Genomic DNA, 21,654 nt, shown 5'->3' with positions numbered 1-21,654 from the left:
TGCGAGGGAGCCGTGGTTTAATAAGGAATTGGAATCCCTTGTTAAATGGAAGAGGGCGGCCTATCTCAAGATGAGACGGGAAGGTTCAATTGGGGCGATTGAGAGTTATAGGGTAGCCAGGAAGGACCTGAAGAGAGAGCTAAGAGCAGCAAGGAGGGGACATGAAAGGTCCTTAGTCGGTAGGATTAGGGAAAACCCTAAGGCTTTCTATAGGTATGTTAGGAATAAAAGAATGACTAGGGTAGGAATAGGTCCAGTCAAGGATAGTAGTGGGAAGTTGCGTGTGGAGGCGGAAGAGATTGGGGAGACACTGAATGAATACTTTTCTTCAGTATTTACTCAGGAACAGGCATTGTCGTCGATGTGAATACTGAGTCACAAATAAGTAGAATGGATGGCTTTGAGGTATGTAGAGAAGAGGTGTTGGAAATCCTGGAAAAGGTGAAAATAGATAAGTCCCCTGGGCCTGATGGCATTTATCCTAGGATTCTCTGGGAAGCAAGGGAGGAGATTGCAGAGCCATTGGCCTTGATTTTTATGTCCTCTTTGTCTACAGGAGTAGTGCCAGAAGACTGGAGGATAGCAAATGTGGTTCCCTTGTTCAAAAAGGGGAGTAGGGATAACCCTAGTAACTATAGGCCGGTGAGTCTCACTTCTGTTGTGGGCAAAGTCTTAGAGAGAATTGTAAGGGATAGGATTTATGCACATCTGGATAGGAATAATGAGATCAAGGACAGTCAGCATGGTTTTGTGAAGGGCAGGTCGTGCCTCACAAACCTTATTGAATTCTTTGAAAAGGTGACGAAGGAGGTTGATGAGGGGAAAGCGGTAGATGTGGTATATATGGATTTTAGTAAGGCGTTTGATAAGGTTCCCCATGGTAGGCTACTGCAGAAAATACGGAGATATGGCATTGAGGGTGAGTTGGAGGTTTGGATTAGGAATTGGCTGGATGGAAGAAGACAGAGGGTAGTAGTTGATGGCAAAGTTTCTTCATGGAGTGCCGTCACTAGCGGTGTTCCGCAAGGATCTGTTTTGGGACCATTGCTGTTTGTCATTTTTATAAATGACCTGGAAGAGGGGTTAGAAGGTTGGGTGAGCAAGTTTGCGGATGATACGAAAGTCGGAGGAGTTGTTGACAGTGAGGAAGGATGTGGCAGGTTACAGCAGGATATTGAGAAGCTGCAGAGCTGGGCAGAAAGGTGGCAAATGGAATTCAATGTAGCTAAATGTGAGGTGATTCACTTTGGGAAGAATAACAAAAAGATGGGGTACTGGGCTAATGGTCGGATACTTGGTAGTGTGGATGAGCAGAGGGATCTTGGTGTCCATGTACACAGATCTCTGAAAGTTGCCACCCAGGTAAATAGTGCGGTGAGGAAGGCATATGGCGTACTGGCTTTTATTGGTAGAGGAATTGAGTTCCGGAGTCCTGAGGTCATGATGCAGTTGTATAAAACTCTGGTGCGGCCGCATCTGGAATATTGTGTGCAGTTTTGGTCGCCATACTATAGGAAGGATGTGGAGGCACTGGAACGGGTGCAGAGGAGGTTTACCAGGATGTTGCCTGGTATGGAAGGAAGATCGTATGAGGATAGACTGAGACACTTGGGGCTGTTTTCATTAGAGAAAAGAAGGTTTAGGGGTGACTTGATTGAGGTGTACAAGATGATTAGGGGGTTAGATAGGGTTGACAGTGTGAACCTTTTCCCGCGTATGGAGTCGGGTATTACAAGGGGGCATAGCTTTAAATTAAGGGGGGGTAGATATAGGACTGAAGTTAGGGGTAGGTTCTTCACTCAGCGAGTCGTAAGTTCATGGAATGCCCTGCCAGCAGCAGTGGTGGACTCTCCCTCTTTATGGGCATTTAAGCGGGCATTGGATAGGTATATGGAGGATAGTGGGTTAGTATAGGTTAGGTGGGCTTGGATCGGCGCAACATCGAGGGCCAAAGGGCCTGTACTGCGCTGTATTCTTCTATGTTCTATGTTCTATGTAAGCAGTAAACTACTAACTTGACCACTGAGCCACTGTGCTAACCACTGACCTACCGTGCTAACCACTGAGCTGCTGTGCTAACCACTGATCGACAGTGATAACCACTGAGAGATTAAAGTGGCCACCGAGCCATCGCGCCAACCACTGAGCTACTGTGCTAACCATTGAACCAATTGGCTAACTACTGCACTAAAGTGTTAACTACTCAGCTACCCAGCAAACCACTGAGGCACGGTACTAACTACTGAGCCACAGTCCTAACGACTGTGCAACATGGTACCCACTGAACTACCATGCTATCCACTGAGCTACTGTGCTAACCACTGAGTTATTAAAGCAACTACTCATCCACCGGCTAACCACTGAACTACTGTACTAACCATTGCGCCACCGTGCTAACCACTGAGCTGCTGTGCTAACCACTTATCTACAGTGATAACCACTGAGCGATTAAAGGACCTACCGAGCCATCGTGCTAACCACTGAGCTACTGTGCTAACCACTGAGCCACCTTGCTAACTACTGCACTAAAGTGTTAACTACTCAGCTACCAAACCACAGAGTTACGGTACTAACTACTGAGCCACAGTCCTAACACTGTGCAAAATGGTACCCACTGAACTACCATGCTATCCACTGAGCTACTGTGCTAACCACTGAGTTACTAAAGCAACTACTCATCCACCGGCTAACCACTGAACTACTGTACTAACCATTGCGCCACCGTGCTAACCACTGAGCTGCTGTGCTAACCATTGACCTACAGTGATAACCACTGAGCGATTAAAGGACCCACTGAGCCATCGTGCTAACCATTGAGCTACTGTGCTAACCTTTGAGCCACCTTGCTAACTACTGCACTAAAGTGTTAACTACTCAGCTACCATACAAACCACTGAGTCACGGTGCCAATTACTGAGCTACAGTGCTAACGACTGTGCCACATGGTACCCACTGAACTACCATACTACCCACTGAGGTACTGTGCTAACCACTGAGTTACTAAAGCAGCTACTCAGTCACCAGGCTAACCACTGAACTACTGTGATAACCATTAATCTATTTTTTTTTCACTGACACACTGTGCGAACCACTGAGCTACTGTGCTAACCACTGCGCCACCGTGCTAACCACTGAGCTACTGTGCTAACGACTGAGCTAACGCGCTCACCACTGAGCCACTATGCTACCCATTGAGCTACAGTGCTAACCAATGAGCTACTAAAGTAACCATTGTGCCATCGTGCTAACCATTAAGCTACAGTGCTAACCATTGAGCCAGCTTGCTAACTACTGCACTACTATGTTAACTACTCAGCTGCAGTGCTAACCACTGAGCCACCGTGCTAAAAACTGAGCTACAGCTCTAACGACTGTGTATCATGGTACCCACTGAACTATCATGCTATCCACTGAACTACTGTGCTTACCACTAAGCTGTTGTGTTTATCACTGAGCCACTGGGCTAACCACGGAGCCACCATGCTAACACTGAGCTACCGCACTAACCACTGAGCTACTGTGCTAACCACTGAGCTACTGCGCTAAGCACTGAGCTACTGTGCTAACTATTGAGTTACAGTGCTAACTATTGAGAGACTGTGCAAACCACAGAGCAACCGCGCTAACTACTGAGCCACCATTTTTATCACTGAACTACTGAACTAACCACTGAAGTAGCGTGCTAACTACTGAGTTACAGTGCTAACTATTGAGCGACTGTGCAAACCACAAAGCAACCGCGCTAACAACTGAGCCACCATTGTAATCAATGAGATACTGAGTTCAACACAGAGTTACCGTTCTAACTATGAGCAATAGTGCTAACCACTGAGCTACCATGCTAACCATGAACTATGTTCTAACCACAGAGAAACTGCGCTAACCACTGAGCCACCATTCTAACCATGATCCATCGTGCTAACCACTGAGCTATGGTGCGAACCACTGAGTCACCGTGGTAACCACTGAGGTTCTGTGCTAACCATTGCCCATCCTGCTGACCACTGAGTTACTTTGCTAACCACTGACCTACTTTGTTAACCACTGAGCCACCATTGCTAATCACGGAGCCACCATGGTAACAACTGAGAAACAATACTAAACTGAGACACCATGCTAACCACTGAGCTATCTGGCTAACGACTGAGATTACATGATAAACAGTGAGCTGCTGTGCTAACCACAGAGTTGCTGTGCTAACCACTGAACTACCGTGTTAACTACTGAGTTACAGTGCTAACTACTGAGCGACTGTGCAAACGACAGAGCAACTGCCCTAACTACTGCGCCATCATTTTTATCACTGAACTACTGAAATAACCACTGAGTGACCGTGCTAACTACTAAGTTACAGTGCTAACTATTGAGCGACTGTGCAAACCACAAAGCAACCGCGCTAACAACTGAGCCACCAGTCTAATCAATGACATATTGAGCTAACCACAGAGTTACAGTTCTAACTCTGAACCATTGTGCGAACCACTGAGCTACCATGCAAACCATGAACTATCGTGCTAACCACCGAGAAACAGCGCTAACCACTGAGCCACCATTATGATCACTGAGATACTGAGCTAACCATTGATCTTCCGTGCTAACCATGAACCATTGTGCTAACCATTTAGCTACCATGCTAACCATGATCCATCGTGCTAACCACTGAGCTATGGTGCTAACCACTGAGTCACCGTGGTAACCACTGAGGTACAGTGCTAACCATTGCCCAACCTGCTAACCACTGAGTTACTCTGCTAACCACTGAGCTACCCTGCTTACCACTGACCTACTTTATTAACCACTGAGCCACCATTGCTAATCACAGAGCCACCGTGGTAACAACTGAGAAAAAATAATAAACTGAGACACCGTGCTAACCACTGAGCTACCTGTCTAACCACTGAGCTTACATGATAATCAGTGAGCTGCTGTGCAAACACAGAGTTGTTGTGCTAACCATTGATCTTCTGTGCTGACCACTGAACTACCGTGTTAACTACTGAGTTACAGTGCTAACTACTGAGCCACTGTGCTAGCCACAGAACATCTGCGCTAATCAGTGAGCCACCATTCTAATCACTGAGCTACTGAGCTAACCACTGAGCTGCCGTGCTAACTACTGAGTTACAGTGCGACCTACTGAACCACTGTGCTAAACACAGAGCAACCGCGCTAACCACTGAGCCACCGTTCTAATCACTGAGCTACTGAGCATACCACTGAGCCACCGTGCTAACTATGAACCACCGTGCTAACCACTAAGCTGCCCTGCTAACTAGGAATCATTGTGCGAACCACTAAGCTACTGTGCTAACCACTGAGTCACCGTGCTAACCACTGAGCTACTGTGCTAACCATGAAACATCGCGCTAAACACTAAGCTACTGCGCTAACCACTGAGCCACCGAGCAAACCACTGACCTTCCGTGCCAGGAACAATAGGGAGATGAAACACACAGGAACAACAGACCTATTCGCCATGGTAGTAGGGAAAATGGTGGAATCTGTCAGAGAAGGTATGATTAATAGATAGTTGAATAAAAATGATTAGATTGGGTAGAGCACCGGTTTGCAAAAGGAAAGAAGAGGTCATATATGAACTGATTGAAACTTTTTGAGGATGTCACAAAATTGAAGGCAAGTTCATGAATGTCGTGATATTGTTGGGTTTTTGACATTTGTTTGGTAAGGTTCAGAATAGAATGTTCATTATCGAGATATGGAACATACAGTCATGGATAAAGAGTCACATAGAGCGACAAAAATACTGCAGACGCTGGAATCCAAGGTAGACAAGCAGGAGACTGGAAGAACTCAGCAAGGCAGGCAGCATCAGGAGGTTGAGAAGTCAATGTTTGGGGTATAACCCTTCTTCAGTACTTTCTGTAGAAAAGAGTTGCCCCCAACCCCCACCCCCCACCCGTGTATTTCAAATCTTTCTCCTTTCCCTTTCATAATATGCCCTCTAGCTTTGAAATTGCTCACCCTCGGGAAAGGACACCTGCCATTCACTTTCTGCGCCCCTCAAGGTTTTATAAATCTCTATAGGATCACCCCTCAGCCACCAGGGATAAAAATCTCAGTCTCTCCTTATAACTCCAGCCCTCCATTCCCAGCAACATTCCGGTAAATCTCCTCTGAGCCCTCTCCAGATTAATAATATCCTTGCTTTTACTGGATGATCTGAACTGTGTACTGTATTCCAGAAGATGCCTCACCAACGTCCTGCATAACCTCAACATGATGTCCAAGCTCCTACACCAAACATATTGTCTCACAGAGCAGGGTCAACGTCGGGAAGTTGAGATGTACAAATGAAGTTTGGTGCCTCTGACAGCAAGTCACTGAAGGCTAAGACATAGCTGCACCAAGCTATTAGCTAAGCTAATGGTAAGGTAATCTTTATCACCAGTGGGTTTGAGTACAGCAGAATCGCTCTGGATCTCTGTCGAACTGACCCCTTCTTTTATACACATCATAACATACCAATATTTATTTTAATACGATTGGTCCTAAGTTGTCAAAACCATCATATTTAACTGTAATAGGTTTGGGTAACTAAGTACCCTGTTTACATTGGTTGGCTAAATTCAAAACCAAGTCACATTGGTAAAAACTGCTGCTTGGCCCACTAACTGTATGCCCTGTCCATACAAAATGTTTCCATGCAGGCTCTCTGTGCACGTACAAACTCAAGCTGCTGCTCAGAGACTTCCATTTTAAATCTTTGCGCACAGAAAAAACACATGATCCTTTCAGAGGAACATGGAATGCATCCCTTCCACCCCGCCAGCAGCACTTTCCATCCTCATTCTCGCACCCTCCGTCATATGTCAGTGAACGTGATTCCTGAAGAATAATTATTATCATTAAGAATAATCCCACGGGATATCGAGATGACTATAAACATGCACACCCAGGGCAGGCTCGAAAACTGCCGCACTCGCTTATTTTCTCCACTCGAAGCCAATCAGAACTATCAATCTCCAGGAATGGATATCCAGCTGTTCTTGTTCCTGATGAGTATTCAGGAACACTATTACTTTGTACTTGCATGTATTGGCATTCCAGGTACAGGACGTCTAAACATTTGACAAAATCACCATTTATTGTTGTGTATATGTAATCGTGTCACCGTTCTATTCCAGGTGGAGAGATGAAAACTATCTCTGCATAAACAGCAGGATTTGTTCATTATCTCGTTCATAACCTTAGCATGTTGCAATTGAGGTGTTTTTAGGGAGAAACTGAGAAACGGTTCACAATCAGGGGAATATATCGCAGGCAATTTGCAGAGACATGTCAGGAAATAACTCAGGCTCTCTTTATGCAACATCTAGTTTGGAATGCATGATTGGAAATCGTGGGTGAAGACTACTCAATAGTGTGTGGATGCAAATAGCTGCCAGAGGAACTGTTGGGGGCTGGTACAATTACAACATTTAAAAGGCATCTGGTTGTGTCCATGAATAGGAATGATTTAGAGGGACATGGGCCAAATGTTGGCAAATGGGATGAGATGAATGTAGTATATCTGCTCAGCATGGATAGCCTGTGCTTAAGGGTGCTGTTTATCTCTGTGTTTCTAAAACAGATATAACAATTGATACAAAATGCGGAGACTCACTTGGAATCTCTACTGGTGAATTATAAACCAAGTTAATATTAAGTACAGACATCTGTAATTTCTTTCCAAATGACAATTGACTTTGAGATTTCACTGCCTTTTTTCTCTTTCTGCTCAATAAGATCTTACAGGGATTCTGTTGTCTCTCCATAGATGCTGCCAGACCTGCTGAGTTTCTCCAGCAGACTCTGCGTTTGCTTATGATCTCCAGAAACCACTGTGTTTTGCTTTCATTGAGACGTGAGACTTGACCTTCGATCATGTATGAGAGTTCTGATAGATTCACTTTCCACCAGCAGTGCACTGGAATCTCAACAAAAATCTTGAGATTGATAGCCTGGAGAGTGAAATGAACACCCAACGCTGAGACTGAGAGAATATCATCTCTCAGTCAGCGATCTTCACATGAATGAAGTTTCTGTCATTCCAAAAACTCAAAAAAATCAATGCTTCAAGTTTTAACTTTCAATATACAGCAGAGAAAAAACGACTTCAGTTATCAAATGTTTTACTAATTCATTCAAGCTAAGATTTATCGCCCTGGAAACTTATGTCATTCATGTTTGCTTTCCTTTATTTTGGCAGCAAATTTTGTGACTATTATAATCCTGTGTCGAGGCAATTGTGGGCTTTCCAATTCAGTAACGCTGTATCTGGTAGCCATGGCTCTCTCGGATCTTCTCGTTCTCGCATTCTGCGTGATTTTTGGTCAACTGGCGTATTACCACGTGAAGTCTTTGATCTATTTTCTTACCCAAGTGTGTGCCTTCAACAAGTTCCTGATGTCTGCTTTCATGGACTGCTCTGTCTGGTCCACTGTTGTTTTCACGTTTGATCGCTTTGTCGCCATATGCCACCAGGGGTTCAAACCGAAATATTGCACATGGAGGACGGCAGTCAACGTCCTTGCTACCATCTGGGTGGTGAGCATCTTGAGGAGTATTCCAGAATACTTCAAATACGAGCCCATCGTCGCTATAGATGGACAAGGGAGAGGCTGTAGGGAACGATTGGTCTTTGGACATTTATTGGAATGGTCCATCTACGACTGGCTCAACCACATTCTTACACCACTCTTTCCATATCTCCTCATACTCCTCCTCAACTGTCTCACCGTCAAACACATCCTGCTCGCTAGCTTGGCCCGAAGAAGACTCGTACACCAGGCCAGCGCTGCCAGCAGTGATGAGGAGATGAAAAGCCGAAGGAAATCAATTGTTTTACTCTTCGCCATATCGGCTGCGTTCATACTGCTGTGGCTACCCACTGTCATCTACTTCATCTTGGACCGAGTTGCTAATCTTTACTACAACCCGGCTAACTTCACCCACCCGTTAGCGATTTTCTACCAGTGTAGCATCATGTTGAAGCTGTTGAGTTCCTGTGTTAATACTTTCATCTATGCTCTGACCCAGACTAGGTTTCGGAAGGAGCTATGGAACGGGCTGACCTTTCCTTTTACCCTGTTGGTTCGCGTATCTAAGATGGCGAAGGGATCGGGCTAGCATGTCACCCCCTCCACACAGCCCCTTGTTTTGAACAATGCCTGGTTTTCACTGTGTTCCCTCCATCAGGACTTCACGTTTTTTGGTCTCCCACCATGTTGTATTCTTTCACACAGAACCTAATGCACTTTTGTTCCGCTTCGTGAGGGCTACCAACCTTATTCCCAAGCGTTCTGTTGCCAGATTATCCAAATGTCACTTAAAAATTGTAACTGTGCCTGCGTCAATCACTTCTTCTGGCAGTTCAGTCCACAGACAACTGACACTCTGTGAAAAGAGTTCCCCTCATGTCGGTCATAAAACTTTCTCCCCTCATTTTGAAAATATACCCATTATTTTTGAATTTCACCCATCTAGAGAAAAGACATTCGCTTGTCATTCCCTATTAGTGAATTGCAGTGGCTCAGTGGTTAGCATTGCTGCTTTACAGTGTAAGGGTTTCTGGATCGATTACCCCTTTGGCTGACAATCTATATGGAGTTTGCACATTCTCCCCATGTGTGTTTGCGTTTCCTCCCACAATGCAATTATGTGCAGGTCAGATGAATTGGCCATTTTAAGTTCGCCATAGTGTGAGGTTCATTAATCACGGGTAAATATATGGTGGGGGTATGGAGCTGGGTGGATTTGTTGGGCCAAATGACCTGATTCCACTCTGGTGGAAATCTTATCCATTCTCCTCATGAATTTATAAACCTCTATTGGATCACTACTCAACATCAATGTCTATCCAACTTATTTTTATAACTCAATACCTCTAATCCCAACAACATTCTAGTAAATCTTTTCTCACTATTCTCCAATTTAATAACATCCTTTCTATAACACTGTGACTAGAACATCTTATCATATTATGGAAGAGGACTCACCAACGTTCAGTGTTACCTCAACCTGACGTCCCTGTTCTGATATTCAAAGTAAAAGCAATGAACCTAACCTTGCTGAACACCTGCTTGAATACCCTTTCAACCTGTTGTGCAAATTGTGAAACCCTAAGCCTACCATTTGAGTTTTCAATTGAATTTTGGCATCTCTACATAGTCTGATGGTATTTCGAGGAAATGTAAATACTCAGCTTCTTCTGCAATTATTGTCTGTTAATTCCAGCAGCTTGGCATCGATCAAATTTCGTAAACCACCTAACGTTACTTCTAACAACCCCAGGAAACTCTTGGTGACTGAATGAGCCATTGCTACGCCAAGCACTGTTTAAAGCAACCGAATTCAACACACGGAACAAAATGCATTACCACCTACCTTTGAGTCCAACAACCCAAATCAGGAATTGAAACTCTCGAACAAATCCTGCAAAGAGCCCCAATCTGTTATGGACCAGACCAGACCTCTCAAAACATTTCTCAAAAGTAATCCATACCCTAACTTTGTTCGTCTTTCTGTGCAGATGTAACGTGGATATTCCAGGAGGGATACAGATGGCCAAAACATCCAGTTATAAACAAATCAGAATTTATTTACAAGTTTGACGAATTAAACACAAGCAAAATGAATAGAATATAAAATAACATAACTTCTCCGAAAACCCAACAGATCATCCCAACTTAATGATGCTGTTCCAAATACTTGAAACAGTCCCCCTAAACACCCATTGGCACGAAAAGTAAAATCAAACCCAAGGTCTGATAGGAGAAAAATCAGAGAAGGACCTGCCTGGACCTGATTCTTTGGGTCGATGCAGTGTTTTCCTCACTTTTGCCGAAAACCAAACACAACCAGCGAGAAACTGAGTTGGGAAATCTGGCCATTCCATTTTCATCATACCAGGGTTTTTTAAAACCTGAAATCCTTTTGGCTGAGGCAGTATCTCTTAGCCAGAAACTAAGTGGCCCTAAAATCCTTCTACCCCAGACTTTTTGGAGTCTGCGTCGTTTATGTACACTCAGGAAAAATAAGTCAGGGACACCATAATCTGTTTAAAGTAGCAGATGCGTCACAGATAGAATTGAGATGTGAGTGTGTGTGTGAAGGTAAGTGCCAGTGTGGAGATGTGTGTGTAGATAAGCGTTTGGGTGAGTGTATGAGGACGTGTGTCAGTTTGGAGATATGTGTGTGGTGATGTTGGTGTGTGTGTCAGTGTGGAGATGTGTGTGTTTCTGTGTCCGTATGTGTTTGTGTGTGTGTGTGTGTGTGTGTGTGTGTTTTGTGTGTGTGTGTGTGTGTGTGTCAGTGTGGAGATGTAGGTGTGTGTGTAACATTGACAGTTCCCAGCAGAGGGAGACTCTGCTGTAAATGTCTGAGTGTGACGGGTAATACTGACAGAACCCAGTAGAGGGTGATTACTGTTGGTGCAGTCAGGGACACTGGCCTGAGTGTAAACACCTACAACAAAATACGTGAGATGCAACAAATTCCCAGCCCTGACATATCCACAGTTGTCGGAAAAGTGGAATCCATGTAATGTGCCTGGGCATGTTGCTGAGAATGAAATACATTTGTTTCATAATCTCAAATTCAATTCTGTCAGAAATTTCAGTTCAATTCTGCAATAAACTTATCGTCATCTGTATTCTGGTCATGTGTTAAATTGTGAATATAGTGTGTCCAGTTGGATAATGCATTTATCATCATTTATATAAAACTTAAGATCATTCAGCTTGCTAATTTGACATGATTGTTTGAGTTTCATTTTTAGGTTCAAATAATTTGTGATCCTTTATGCAAACATCTTGCGTTTATTTCTGCCAGGTTCGCTCTGTCTCTGATCCTTTTTCTCTTCCTGTCTTTCTCTGTCGCTCTCTCTATGTCTTTATGTCTCTCTCTGTCTTTCTCCATTGCTGTTTCTTTCTCAGTCTTTTTCTTTTGTCTCTATCTCTCTGCCTGTCTGTCCTTTTTCCTTCCTGCCCACTCCCTCTCTGTGTCCCGGTTGCCCCCTTTTTCTGTCTTTCTTGCTTTCAGTCTTTCCCTCTTTTTCTTTCTCTCTCTCTCTGTACCTCTGTCTCTGTGTGTGTGTGTCTCTCTATCTGTTTTATTTCGTTCTGACTTTCGCTGTTTCTTTCACTCTCTTTTTCTCTCTGTCTTTTTCTCTCTCTATGCCTTTCTCTCTGTATTTTTCATTCTCTTCATTTTTGTCTATGTGCATGTATCTCAGTCTTTTTCTGTTTGTGCGTCAGTCTTTCCCTCTCTCTCGTTGTGTCAATCCTTTTTTTTTCTTTTTTTCTGTTTTTCCCTTTCTCCCTGTGTTGTTTTCTTAATTTTCTCTCTGTCTTTCTCTCTCTCTCGCTGTCTTTCTTTCTTTCTGTCTTGATCGTTCACTGTCTGTCTTTGCCCCCCTGAATCCTCCCTGATAGTCTACTGTGGGCCCTATACAATGAGCACGCGCAGAGACTCATTTCCCTTTTGACTGATAGTAGAGTGGCACAGTAAGTTCCCACTGTCCAACCATTCCCAGTCACACCCTTTTGCCCACTCATCACCCCAACACTGAGAAACGGGCTTCAAATGACACCAAGAATCCACTCCCCAGTTTGACCCAAATATTCCTCCTCCCCAATTATATGGTAAGCTCAAATTTAGACGCCAACTCTCCAGATGTTGCAGCTGTCCCCAGTTTGGCAAACCCCACCCTATACCCACCCACCCCCGACCATTAGAATGTGTGGTGGAGGAGTCGAAAATGGGGGTGTCGGAACATAATTGCTCTCATTTTTAACCCCACTTTGTTTTTCTGCTGTTTTCCCAAGATTTGTATCTGCCCTAATTATGTGATCCCTTCCCCATTGTTCACACCCTGCATCTTTGCCACCTCCGAGATTGTGCAGTGTCCCTTTTGCACCGACCCTCCTGCACTATTCTCACTCAACATAAAAGCCCCTCTACACTGCCCTCCATGTCTTACATATCCCACCACTTGGTGACCCAGACCCCATGGGCTTTGGGTAAAGGGGTCTGTGTGGATGGAACAGCCCGTGACTGCTCCCCTCTCCTCCACGACACACAATGAGATCCTCGTTCCTGAATCCCTGACACTACATGTGTCTGCGCAAGAGGTCCTTCAGCCCATCGTATATAACCTCACCCCTCCCCCAATGAAATGGTGCGAGTCCTGTCCCGGGATCCTCAGGATTTGCCCCCGAATGGGCCTCATTACATTCCCCTTGCTGTGGAGACCTCTCTTCCCTGCTCCCCCAACCTGCTTCCCACACATAATGAGCGCAGGCAGGGACTGATCACGGGGATGCACAGCAAGATTCCAGTTTCCTGTTATTTCCAGTCACTCCCCCATTACAGACAAAGAGGTTTTATCCACTTTGCACCCCACCCAGTTTGTCCCTTTCCTCAAGTACTGTCCCCACCGAATTACCTTCCCACCGATGTTGTATCTTCCCTGGTTTTGTCGCCGCCACAAAATCTGCCACCTCCCCTAATGCCCTCTTATCTAATTGTCCCCACCAGGTGCTGCTTTACTCCTTTCCACAAACCGACAGACTGGATAGAATCTCCCCTCACGCTATATTTTATCTGCCTCATCTTGCAGTCCCCACAATATTAGCAACTCTCAATTTTGCCTCCAAGCCAAATGGTACACATCCAAATTCAAACCCCCCCAACAATTTTGCACCTCCGAGTCGAGAGCTGCAGGGGAGGTTGGTTAAAAATGGGAGAAACATAATTACCCACAGTTTGTCTCCCTCCATTTTGCTGCCTTCCCTAGATTTTTAAGTCTTCTGCATTTATGAATTCAGCCACTCCATTTCATTTTTCCAGCCCCTACATTTTTGCGCCCACCCCTTCAAAGTTTTTCATTCCCCCAAATCATTTGCCCCTTCACCCTCAGTCCAAATATTGCACTTTCCCCAAACATCTTTCCCTCACCAATTGTCATGGTCTAATTTAAACCCCTCCCCCCACCCCAAAATCCGCTCTTCTGCTTTTCCTTTCTGCTCTTCAATTACTGGATATAAAAGCCCGCTCTGTGTCTACGTCTTTTATAATAACCGCACCCCCCCCCCCCCCTCCCCAGTGAGTCATAGACACTGAGCTGAAGCGGATGGTGACACTGGGATGATGTGCACTGACTGACCGGCCTTTCGACTGTGTGTGCCTTCATGCACAACAATATCCCAGGCATCTCTCTGCCCATCCCCACCACCCTGCCCAGTCAGAAAGGGGTTTTATCTCCCTCACCCCCGAGTTGGAACAAGGGCTGACACAGGGAAGAGCAAGATCCCACTACATAAACAGCATGTGCAGCACCAAGTGGGACTAGCCCACATCGATCCCAGGGACAGGGACATACAACATAGAACACAGAAAATACAGCACTGAGGGAAAGATAGGGAGGGAGGAGAGAGAGAAAGCGGGCGAGATGAGGGACTTTTAAGGAGAGGGGTGAAAGAAATCCAGGAACATGAGCGACAGATAAGGAGGGCAGGAGAGATTGTGAGGGAATAGAGGGATAGATCGAGAGAGGGAAGGACAAAGCGAAGCGAGATGATGGGCAGATAGGGAGGGATGATAGAGGAAGCCAGGAGAATGAGGGACTGATCGGGAGGGGGAAGAGAAAGGAATCTACATGTGGGACAAATGGGGAGAGAAAGCGAGTGAGATGAGGGACATATAGGGAGGGTTGAGAGAAAGCAATGGAGATGTGGGACAGATATGGATTGGAATATAAAGTGAGGGAGATGAGGGACAGATAGGGAGGGAGGACAGAAAGTGAGGGAGACAAGGGACAGAGATGGAGGGGCAGACATATAGTGAGAGAGAATAAAAACAAACCAGTGGCAGACAGAAGGACAGACGAAGAGTGAGAACTAACAGAGAGAAAGAGAAAATAACAGACACATTGAGTGAGAGAGAGGGTGCGATAGGGAGAGAGAGAAGGAGAGTGAGAGAGCGAGTGAGAGAGAGAGAGGCAGAGAGACAGAGAGACGGAGAGAGAGAGGGATCCAGGGAGTGAATAACAGAAGAGCAGTGACAGAGAGAGATACAGCAGACAGCTCGTGTGAGTGTGTGTGTGTGTGTATGTGTGTGTGTGAGCGCGCGCGTGTGTGTGTATATGTGTGTGTGTGGAGATGTTCGTTTGGGTGTGTGTGTGTGACGGCGTGTGCCAGTGTGGAGATGTGCGTGTTGTGATGTTTGTGTGTGTCGGTGTGGAGATGTGTGGGTGTGTGTTTGTCTGTGTGTCAGTGTGGAGAGGTGTGGGTGTGTGTAACATTGACAGTGCCCAGCTGAGGGAGACTCTGCTGCGAGTGTCTGAGTGTGAGGGAAAATACTGACAAAACCCAGCAGACAACTAGTGTGAGTGTGCGTTTGTGTGTGTGTGTGTGTGTGTGTGTGTGTGTGTGTGAGAGAGAGAGAGAGAGAGAGAGAGAGACAGAGAAATCCAGAGAGAGAATGAGAAAAGAGCAGCCAAAGAAAGAGTGATACATCATGTAGGCCTGTGACGAAGTGGGGTGAGGCTGTGCCTGTGCTCGACCGACACAATGATCCTCAGCCAGGAACAACAAGCTCCCGCAGGGCTGACAGAGAAAGAAAGGTTCTGGATCAGTGGTGCTGGAAGAGCACAGCAATTCAGGCAGCATCCAACGAGCAGCGAAATCGACGTTTCAGGCAAAAGCTCTTCATCAGGAAAGATGTGGAGAGAGGTGAGCTGGGAGGTTGAGAATTGCACAATTCACAGTTCCATGGAAGAGGGAGGATCGAGGGAGTTGTGGGAATGGAATCGACAGGGGAATGTGAACAGGGCAGAGATGGGAAGGATGGGGATTGAAGGTAAGATGTGGGACAGACTGAGAGAGAGGGAGAGAGAGAGAGAGAAAGTGTGTGTGTGAGAGAGAGAGAGAGAGAGAGAGAGCTGGTAACACAGAGGTAGAGATGGGAACCGAAGTGTGAGAGGGAGGCAGTGACATCTGTGGGATCAGACTGTGCAGCAGCTCCACCTCCATCTTTTCGCCCCAATGTCTCCCCCATCTCAGACCAGAACTCGTCTCTTGTGATTAAAAATTCCAGAGACAGTCTGAACCCCTCAATTCTTTTCTGTTTGTGTGTGTGTGTAAATGCATGACAGGGAGACATGACAGTTTCTGATTTCTCTCTCTCCCTGTCTCTCTATCTCTCTCAGGTTCCACGTCTTGTTTGACTATTCCTCACTGCAAAAATGATTTGATTCTCTCTGATTCTGCACCTTCCTGAGTTTCAGTTTCCGGATCCAGAGGGGAGGAACAGTCAACACAACAGTTGCATCAAAAACACAGCAAAATTCCATGTCTCTCTGCCTTCCACAAACTCCCACTTTACCCTGTCACATTGGTTCAGATTAATTACTTCTCAACTAATGCATTGCAGAACATCTCAGCAGCATCGAAATACAGAGAAATCAACATCGAACCGTTGACCACAGGCGAGAAACATTAATAAACACGCACAGCAAGATCTCCGAAGCAGCAGTGTGACCACACACAGCCTGAGTGTGTCACTGACGCTCGTTAAGGGTTTGATTATGTCTCCAAGACGACACAGACGGACCAATCCTACTGTTTGGCAAATTCCAAAATTCACCCGTTTCTATTCTGATCCCCTTCTCGCTGTCTGCTCCCTCCACCTCTCTTACCTCTCCCGCCCTCACACGCTCTCCATCTCTGATATCTCTCTCCTACTTTCTGTCTGATTTAATCCTGTACACTTTTTTTTATCACAACCCCTCCTTAAATAACGACGGCTCTAAGTTGTGTGATGATTTTATTTGTTTGAAAATTGATCAAAAGAAAACTGGAGAAAAAGACACAGAGAGACCATGACTTCGCAAATACTCAGTGAATTCAATTCAAATGTCGAGCCTGTGTCTCATTTCTGTGATTATCACATTTTATCCCCCTGGCCGAAGCACCTCTCAGATTGCTCTGAGATGAGAACGCAGCCTTTGGAGAGAGTTTCTCATTTCAGTTATCAATTCCCGCCTCGGGAATCCTGCTTCCCAGATCCTGGGGGTTATCCTGTTTGTATCACAATCTAAACGCCTTGGTTATTTAACCCCAGGCTTCAAGCCCGTTTTAAAACCTTCCACTGGGAAAAACTCTCTGTTTTTCACTTGTTCCTCTCTCTTTCCCCCCACAACTCAGACCTTTCCTCTTTAACTCTCTCTCTCTTCTGCCCTTTATCTCCCCAACTCCATCCCATTCACTGTGACTCTTCCTCCCTTCCCTATCTCATTATCCCTCTCGCTCTGTCCCTATCTCCTTCTCCATCTCTCCTTAGCTTTCTCCTGCTCTGAACAATCGATCTATGTCTCTCCCACAGCTCGTCTGTCCCCTCTTTCTCCATTCCCACACATCCCTCACTCTCCTCCACTTTCTTCTCTCCCTCTCTCTCCATGCCCGCTCCATTCCGACTGAAATGGCCTCTTCTCCCTGGCTCCAATTTAAAGTTGATCTCCCTATCCTGTCCCGGATATATTATCCATAGCAATAAAACATTCTGGGGGGTGTGGAAGGAGAGATTGGGGTTGGTCTGTGCTGGGTAAAGGTGGTATGATACAGAGCCTTTGCCATGTACATACGCTGCTCTGATATGTAATAGATGACCCAGGGGCCGAGGGGTGCACATAAGATCCAAAATGTATATTTCATGATATTTCCTCTTCGTTGCTCTGAGCCAGAATACCCAACCCCATCCCCAGCAACAACCTCTCCGTAAAACAATGCTTCCATGCCATTTCCACACAGCAAGAACCCATTAACGCCAGCACTTCCACAATTCACAATTCTGACTGTGGATCTTTATCTATGTCTTTCCCTGCCTGTCTCTCTCTCTCTCTTTGTCTCTGCATCTATTTCCATCTTCCTCTCTCTCTCTCTCTCTCTCTCTCTATTTCCATTTTTAAATATCTCTATCTCTTTGTCACTCTGTCCAATTTTTATTTGGTTGAAAATTCAACAGAAGAAAAGGGGAGAGGTTTCAAGAGAGGGGACAGAGAGTAAGGCAGACAGAGACCATCCACTCCACCAGCCCCCACCCCCACCAGATACTCAGTGAATTGAATTGAAATGAACAGATTGTGTCAAACAGGCCTCAGGACTGGGTCCTCTCAGGATAAAGTTCCTGTTTGAGGGTTTCCTGGTCCCAAACTCTCTTTCTTCAACTCTTCAAGTGGCTTGAAAGATCCTTTTGGGAGGACAGAGGCAGCATTACATGAAAGCCAAATTTGGAAAATCTTTCACTGGGAGATAGCACAGCAAGATCCCTGATTTTCACCTCTCAGTGACACAATTTCTCAGAAGCATCCAACACAAACGTATCAGGAAATGAATTGAGGTTTCACATTGAAAAACGTTTTGAAATGACAGGTTAGCTGATTCAATGACTCTGGGAGTGCGGGTGGGAGTGGGTTTGGGGAGGCAACGGAGGCATTTGGGCATCTGACATACAGCAAGGTCCGACACGTGACAATGCTGCAGCAGCTCCATTATCTGATCACTCTTATTTCCGTCTGTGATGCTGGTTCAGTTTTATTATTACCTGTCACTCCAGAATTAAACATTACAGCTATTTCACAATCTCTCGATGCCTCTCTCTCTCTCCTTCTGTTTCTACTGCTCTCTCCATTTTTCATTTCTTTCTCTCACTCTCTTTCGCTCCCTGTTAAATTTTTAATCATCGTGCCCTCTCTGTGACACACATTACTCTGACAGTGTGACAATTCTTTATGTTGGGTCAGATATTTTGAGTTTTAACTCACTCCTCAGGGAGTCCTGCCTCCCAGATCCTGGGGGTTAACTTGTTTGTGTCATAATCCCATGGCCTCAGTTACGTGAACCCTAGGTTTCAAACCTGTTTTAAAAATGACAACGCCGCAACTTGACAGGACCCAGTTAACCAGAGGCCCCTAAAGCCAGGCTTCCCACGCTTCCAAACCCACCCTCAACCCCATTATCAGAGGAGATGAAACCTCCAGGTAATACACACAGCCCTACTCTCCTTTGACGGAGAGGGCGCAGCCTGGCGACAGGCCTCGGGCCTTCGGCCCATGCTTCCCTTCTGGAGATTTTCTGCGTCCAATGCTTTCCCAGGCTTTATCAATATGAATGTTCGCTTTTCTACTTTTGCAACAAATGGCCCTTAGTTAATAGAGAGAAAAGCTGAGTTGAAAGCGGGGAGAGAGAGGACATTGACACAAAATTACACTGCAAGATCCCAGGTTTAAAAGCACCCCTTCATCATCCCCAATGCATTGCATGAGATTACAGCAACAACAAAATACAAACAAATACAAGACAGCAATTAACCAGAGAGCTAATATTAATAAACAAACTTAAACACACTCAACCAGACTGGGAGAGGTGCTCACACTAAAAAGAGAGAGAGAGAAAGAGAAAGAGAAAAACAGCAGGTTTGAGAATTAATGTGACCATTTCTTGCCCACATATATTATTCGTGAGGCGTTTGTGGACTCCAACCCTGAAATCTCTGTCGCATTGCAACGTCTGTCAGTCTGCTCCCTGGGGAGAGCTCCGTGAGATTGAAGTGTTAATTGCTAAGACTGGGGCCTTGTTGGATCTTGCTACACACTGAGTTAATTCTATGGCAGCAAAGCGTTATCATTCCTGATTGGTTAACCCCTTCCTTAAGCCTTGTTAGTCATGTCGGTGCAGTTTGAAAATATTGAACAGTGGGCTCACAATATCGTCTAAGAGCCTGAATGTAGACACCCCGAGACACATACGGGACTGGGAAGAGAGGGAATTATTTGCTGAGGATCTGTCAGGAAATTCTTGCTGTGTATCCCACAATTAAACTCTCCCTCTCTCTCTCACTTTCTCTCTGTCCCTGTGTCTCTCTGACTGTTTCTCTCTGCCCTGCTCTACGTACAGCCATTTCTATCTTGATTTTAAATCTCTTGTTTCCTTTCTCAAATATATCAGCAGAGATTAGAAATATAAATCATTGATCACGTGCCTGCCCCCAAGTCCCTTATTTCACCCTCTCTGCTCCCCCATCACCTCCCGACACACATACATTCTCCCCAACACAGTATTGAAGTGGTCATGTGGACTGTACACAGGTTTTGTCAGGAGGTGTGTCAGTGAGGGTCTGAGCTCAAGTATCACCACTGAAATGTTTGTGTGTGAGTATGTGTATGTATGCGTGAGAGAGAGAGACTGAGAGAGATTATCTGTATCACTGAGAGGAGAAAGCCTGGGATCTTGCTGTGCTTTGTTCCTGTAAAAGATGTTCATGCTTTGCCTTTCACCTAATGCTGCATCTTTCATCCCAAATGGATCTTTCCGGATACAAGAAGATTTGATGGGAGAATACAAACATATCGGGCATGGAGTTGAATTTTCATGTTGGAAAAGTTTTTGAAATGATGGGTTAGCTGATTAAAGCACTCAGTTCCTGCAACAATGGCATCTGCTGCACAGCAAGATCCCACATGCGCCAATGCTTCAGGAGCTTGATAATCTGATCTTTCTTTTATTTCCCTCCATGAAGCTCGTTCAGTTTAATTTTCAGTTTAATTGTTTCCTGTCACCTCAGAATTGAGCATTACAGCTATTTCACAACCTCACATTGTCTCTCTCTCTTTCTCTCTCTCTCTTCCTCTCTCCCATTCTACCTGTCTCTTTCTGTTTCTCCTGCTCTCTCAATTTTTCAATTCTTTCTGTCACTCGCTTTATCTCGATCTCTTTCTCTCCCTGCCATACGAACCACATTATTCTGACAGCGCGATAAGTGTTGACAAAGGCTCAGATATTGTGGGTTTTAATTCCCTCCTCGGGGAGTCCTGCATCCCAGATCCCAGAGTTTAGACTGTTTTTTGTCACAAAACCAAGGCCCCGTTTACTTTAACCACAGGCTTCCAACCACTTTTAAAAAACCACAGGGCAACTTTCTGATAGTACCCAGTTAACCAGTGTGGTCCCTACAATCCACACCCACCCCCCACCACCCCCCCCCCCCTCCCGGAGGATACGAAACCTCGGGGTAATAAGCAGACCACATCTCACCTGAGCACCCTTGGGTGCATCCGGGCCAACAGTTCTCAGGCCTTTGGCCCGTGCTCCCTTCTGGAGGTTGTTCCTTAGGAATGCTTTCCAGGTATGGTAATCATTTTGGATCTCAATTTGCAGCTTTCCCAACAAATGTTCCTCGGAATAAAAGAGAGAAAAGATTATTTGAAATGAGTCAAGAGAACATTCTGATGCAAAATTACACAGCAAAATCCCTGGTTTAAAAGCACATCCTCTTCACCAGCTGCATCCCCAATGCATTGCATAAAATGACAGCAACATCAAAATGCAAACAAAACATAAGACAACAATTAAGCAGAGGCTGGAAACATTAATAAACACACAAACACACACACATCCAGACTCGAAAAACTGCTCACATTCGAGAGAAAGAGAAAAAAGAACAGGATTTAAGAATCAGTCTGGAAGTTTCTTGACCACATTTGTTCTCAGTGGGGAGTTTGTGGATTCCACCCCTTCAATCTTTGACACATTGCAACGTCTGTCAGTCCCTGGGGAGGACGCTGTGTGATTGAGATGTTAATTCCCAGGACAGGAG

General features: G+C 45.3%; 1 protein-coding gene across 1 annotated transcript; it reads left to right on the top strand.

The window, feature by feature from the left end:
* Positions 1–6,893: 6,893 nt before the first annotated feature.
* LOC122544117 (putative G protein-coupled receptor 139) lies at positions 6,894–9,129 on the top strand. Its single transcript, XM_043683156.2, has 2 exons — positions 6,894–7,068; positions 8,210–9,129. Exons 1-2 carry the CDS (start codon positions 6,894–6,896, stop codon positions 9,127–9,129), a joined length of 1,095 nt encoding a protein of 364 aa, XP_043539091.2.
* Positions 9,130–21,654: the final 12,525 nt, after the last annotated feature.

The sequence above is a fragment of the Chiloscyllium plagiosum genome, unplaced genomic scaffold, assembly GCF_037043375.1.
Source record: "Chiloscyllium plagiosum isolate Xiang-an unplaced genomic scaffold, Cpla_swu_hap1 HiC_scaffold_40, whole genome shotgun sequence".
NCBI lineage: Eukaryota > Metazoa > Chordata > Chondrichthyes > Orectolobiformes > Hemiscylliidae > Chiloscyllium > Chiloscyllium plagiosum.
This window is presented reverse-complemented; position numbering and strand designations above follow the sequence as displayed.

Bases quoted from the DNA above. Each gene is read 5' to 3' on its own strand.
- LOC122544117 (XM_043683156.2), top strand. From the start codon at position 6,894: ATGACTATAAACATGCACACCCAGGGCAGGCTCGAAAACTGCCGCACT. The intron at 7,069-8,209 runs GTACAGGACGTC...TTATTTTGGCAG, and splicing joins TGCATGTATTGGCATTCCAG to CAAATTTTGTGACTATTATA.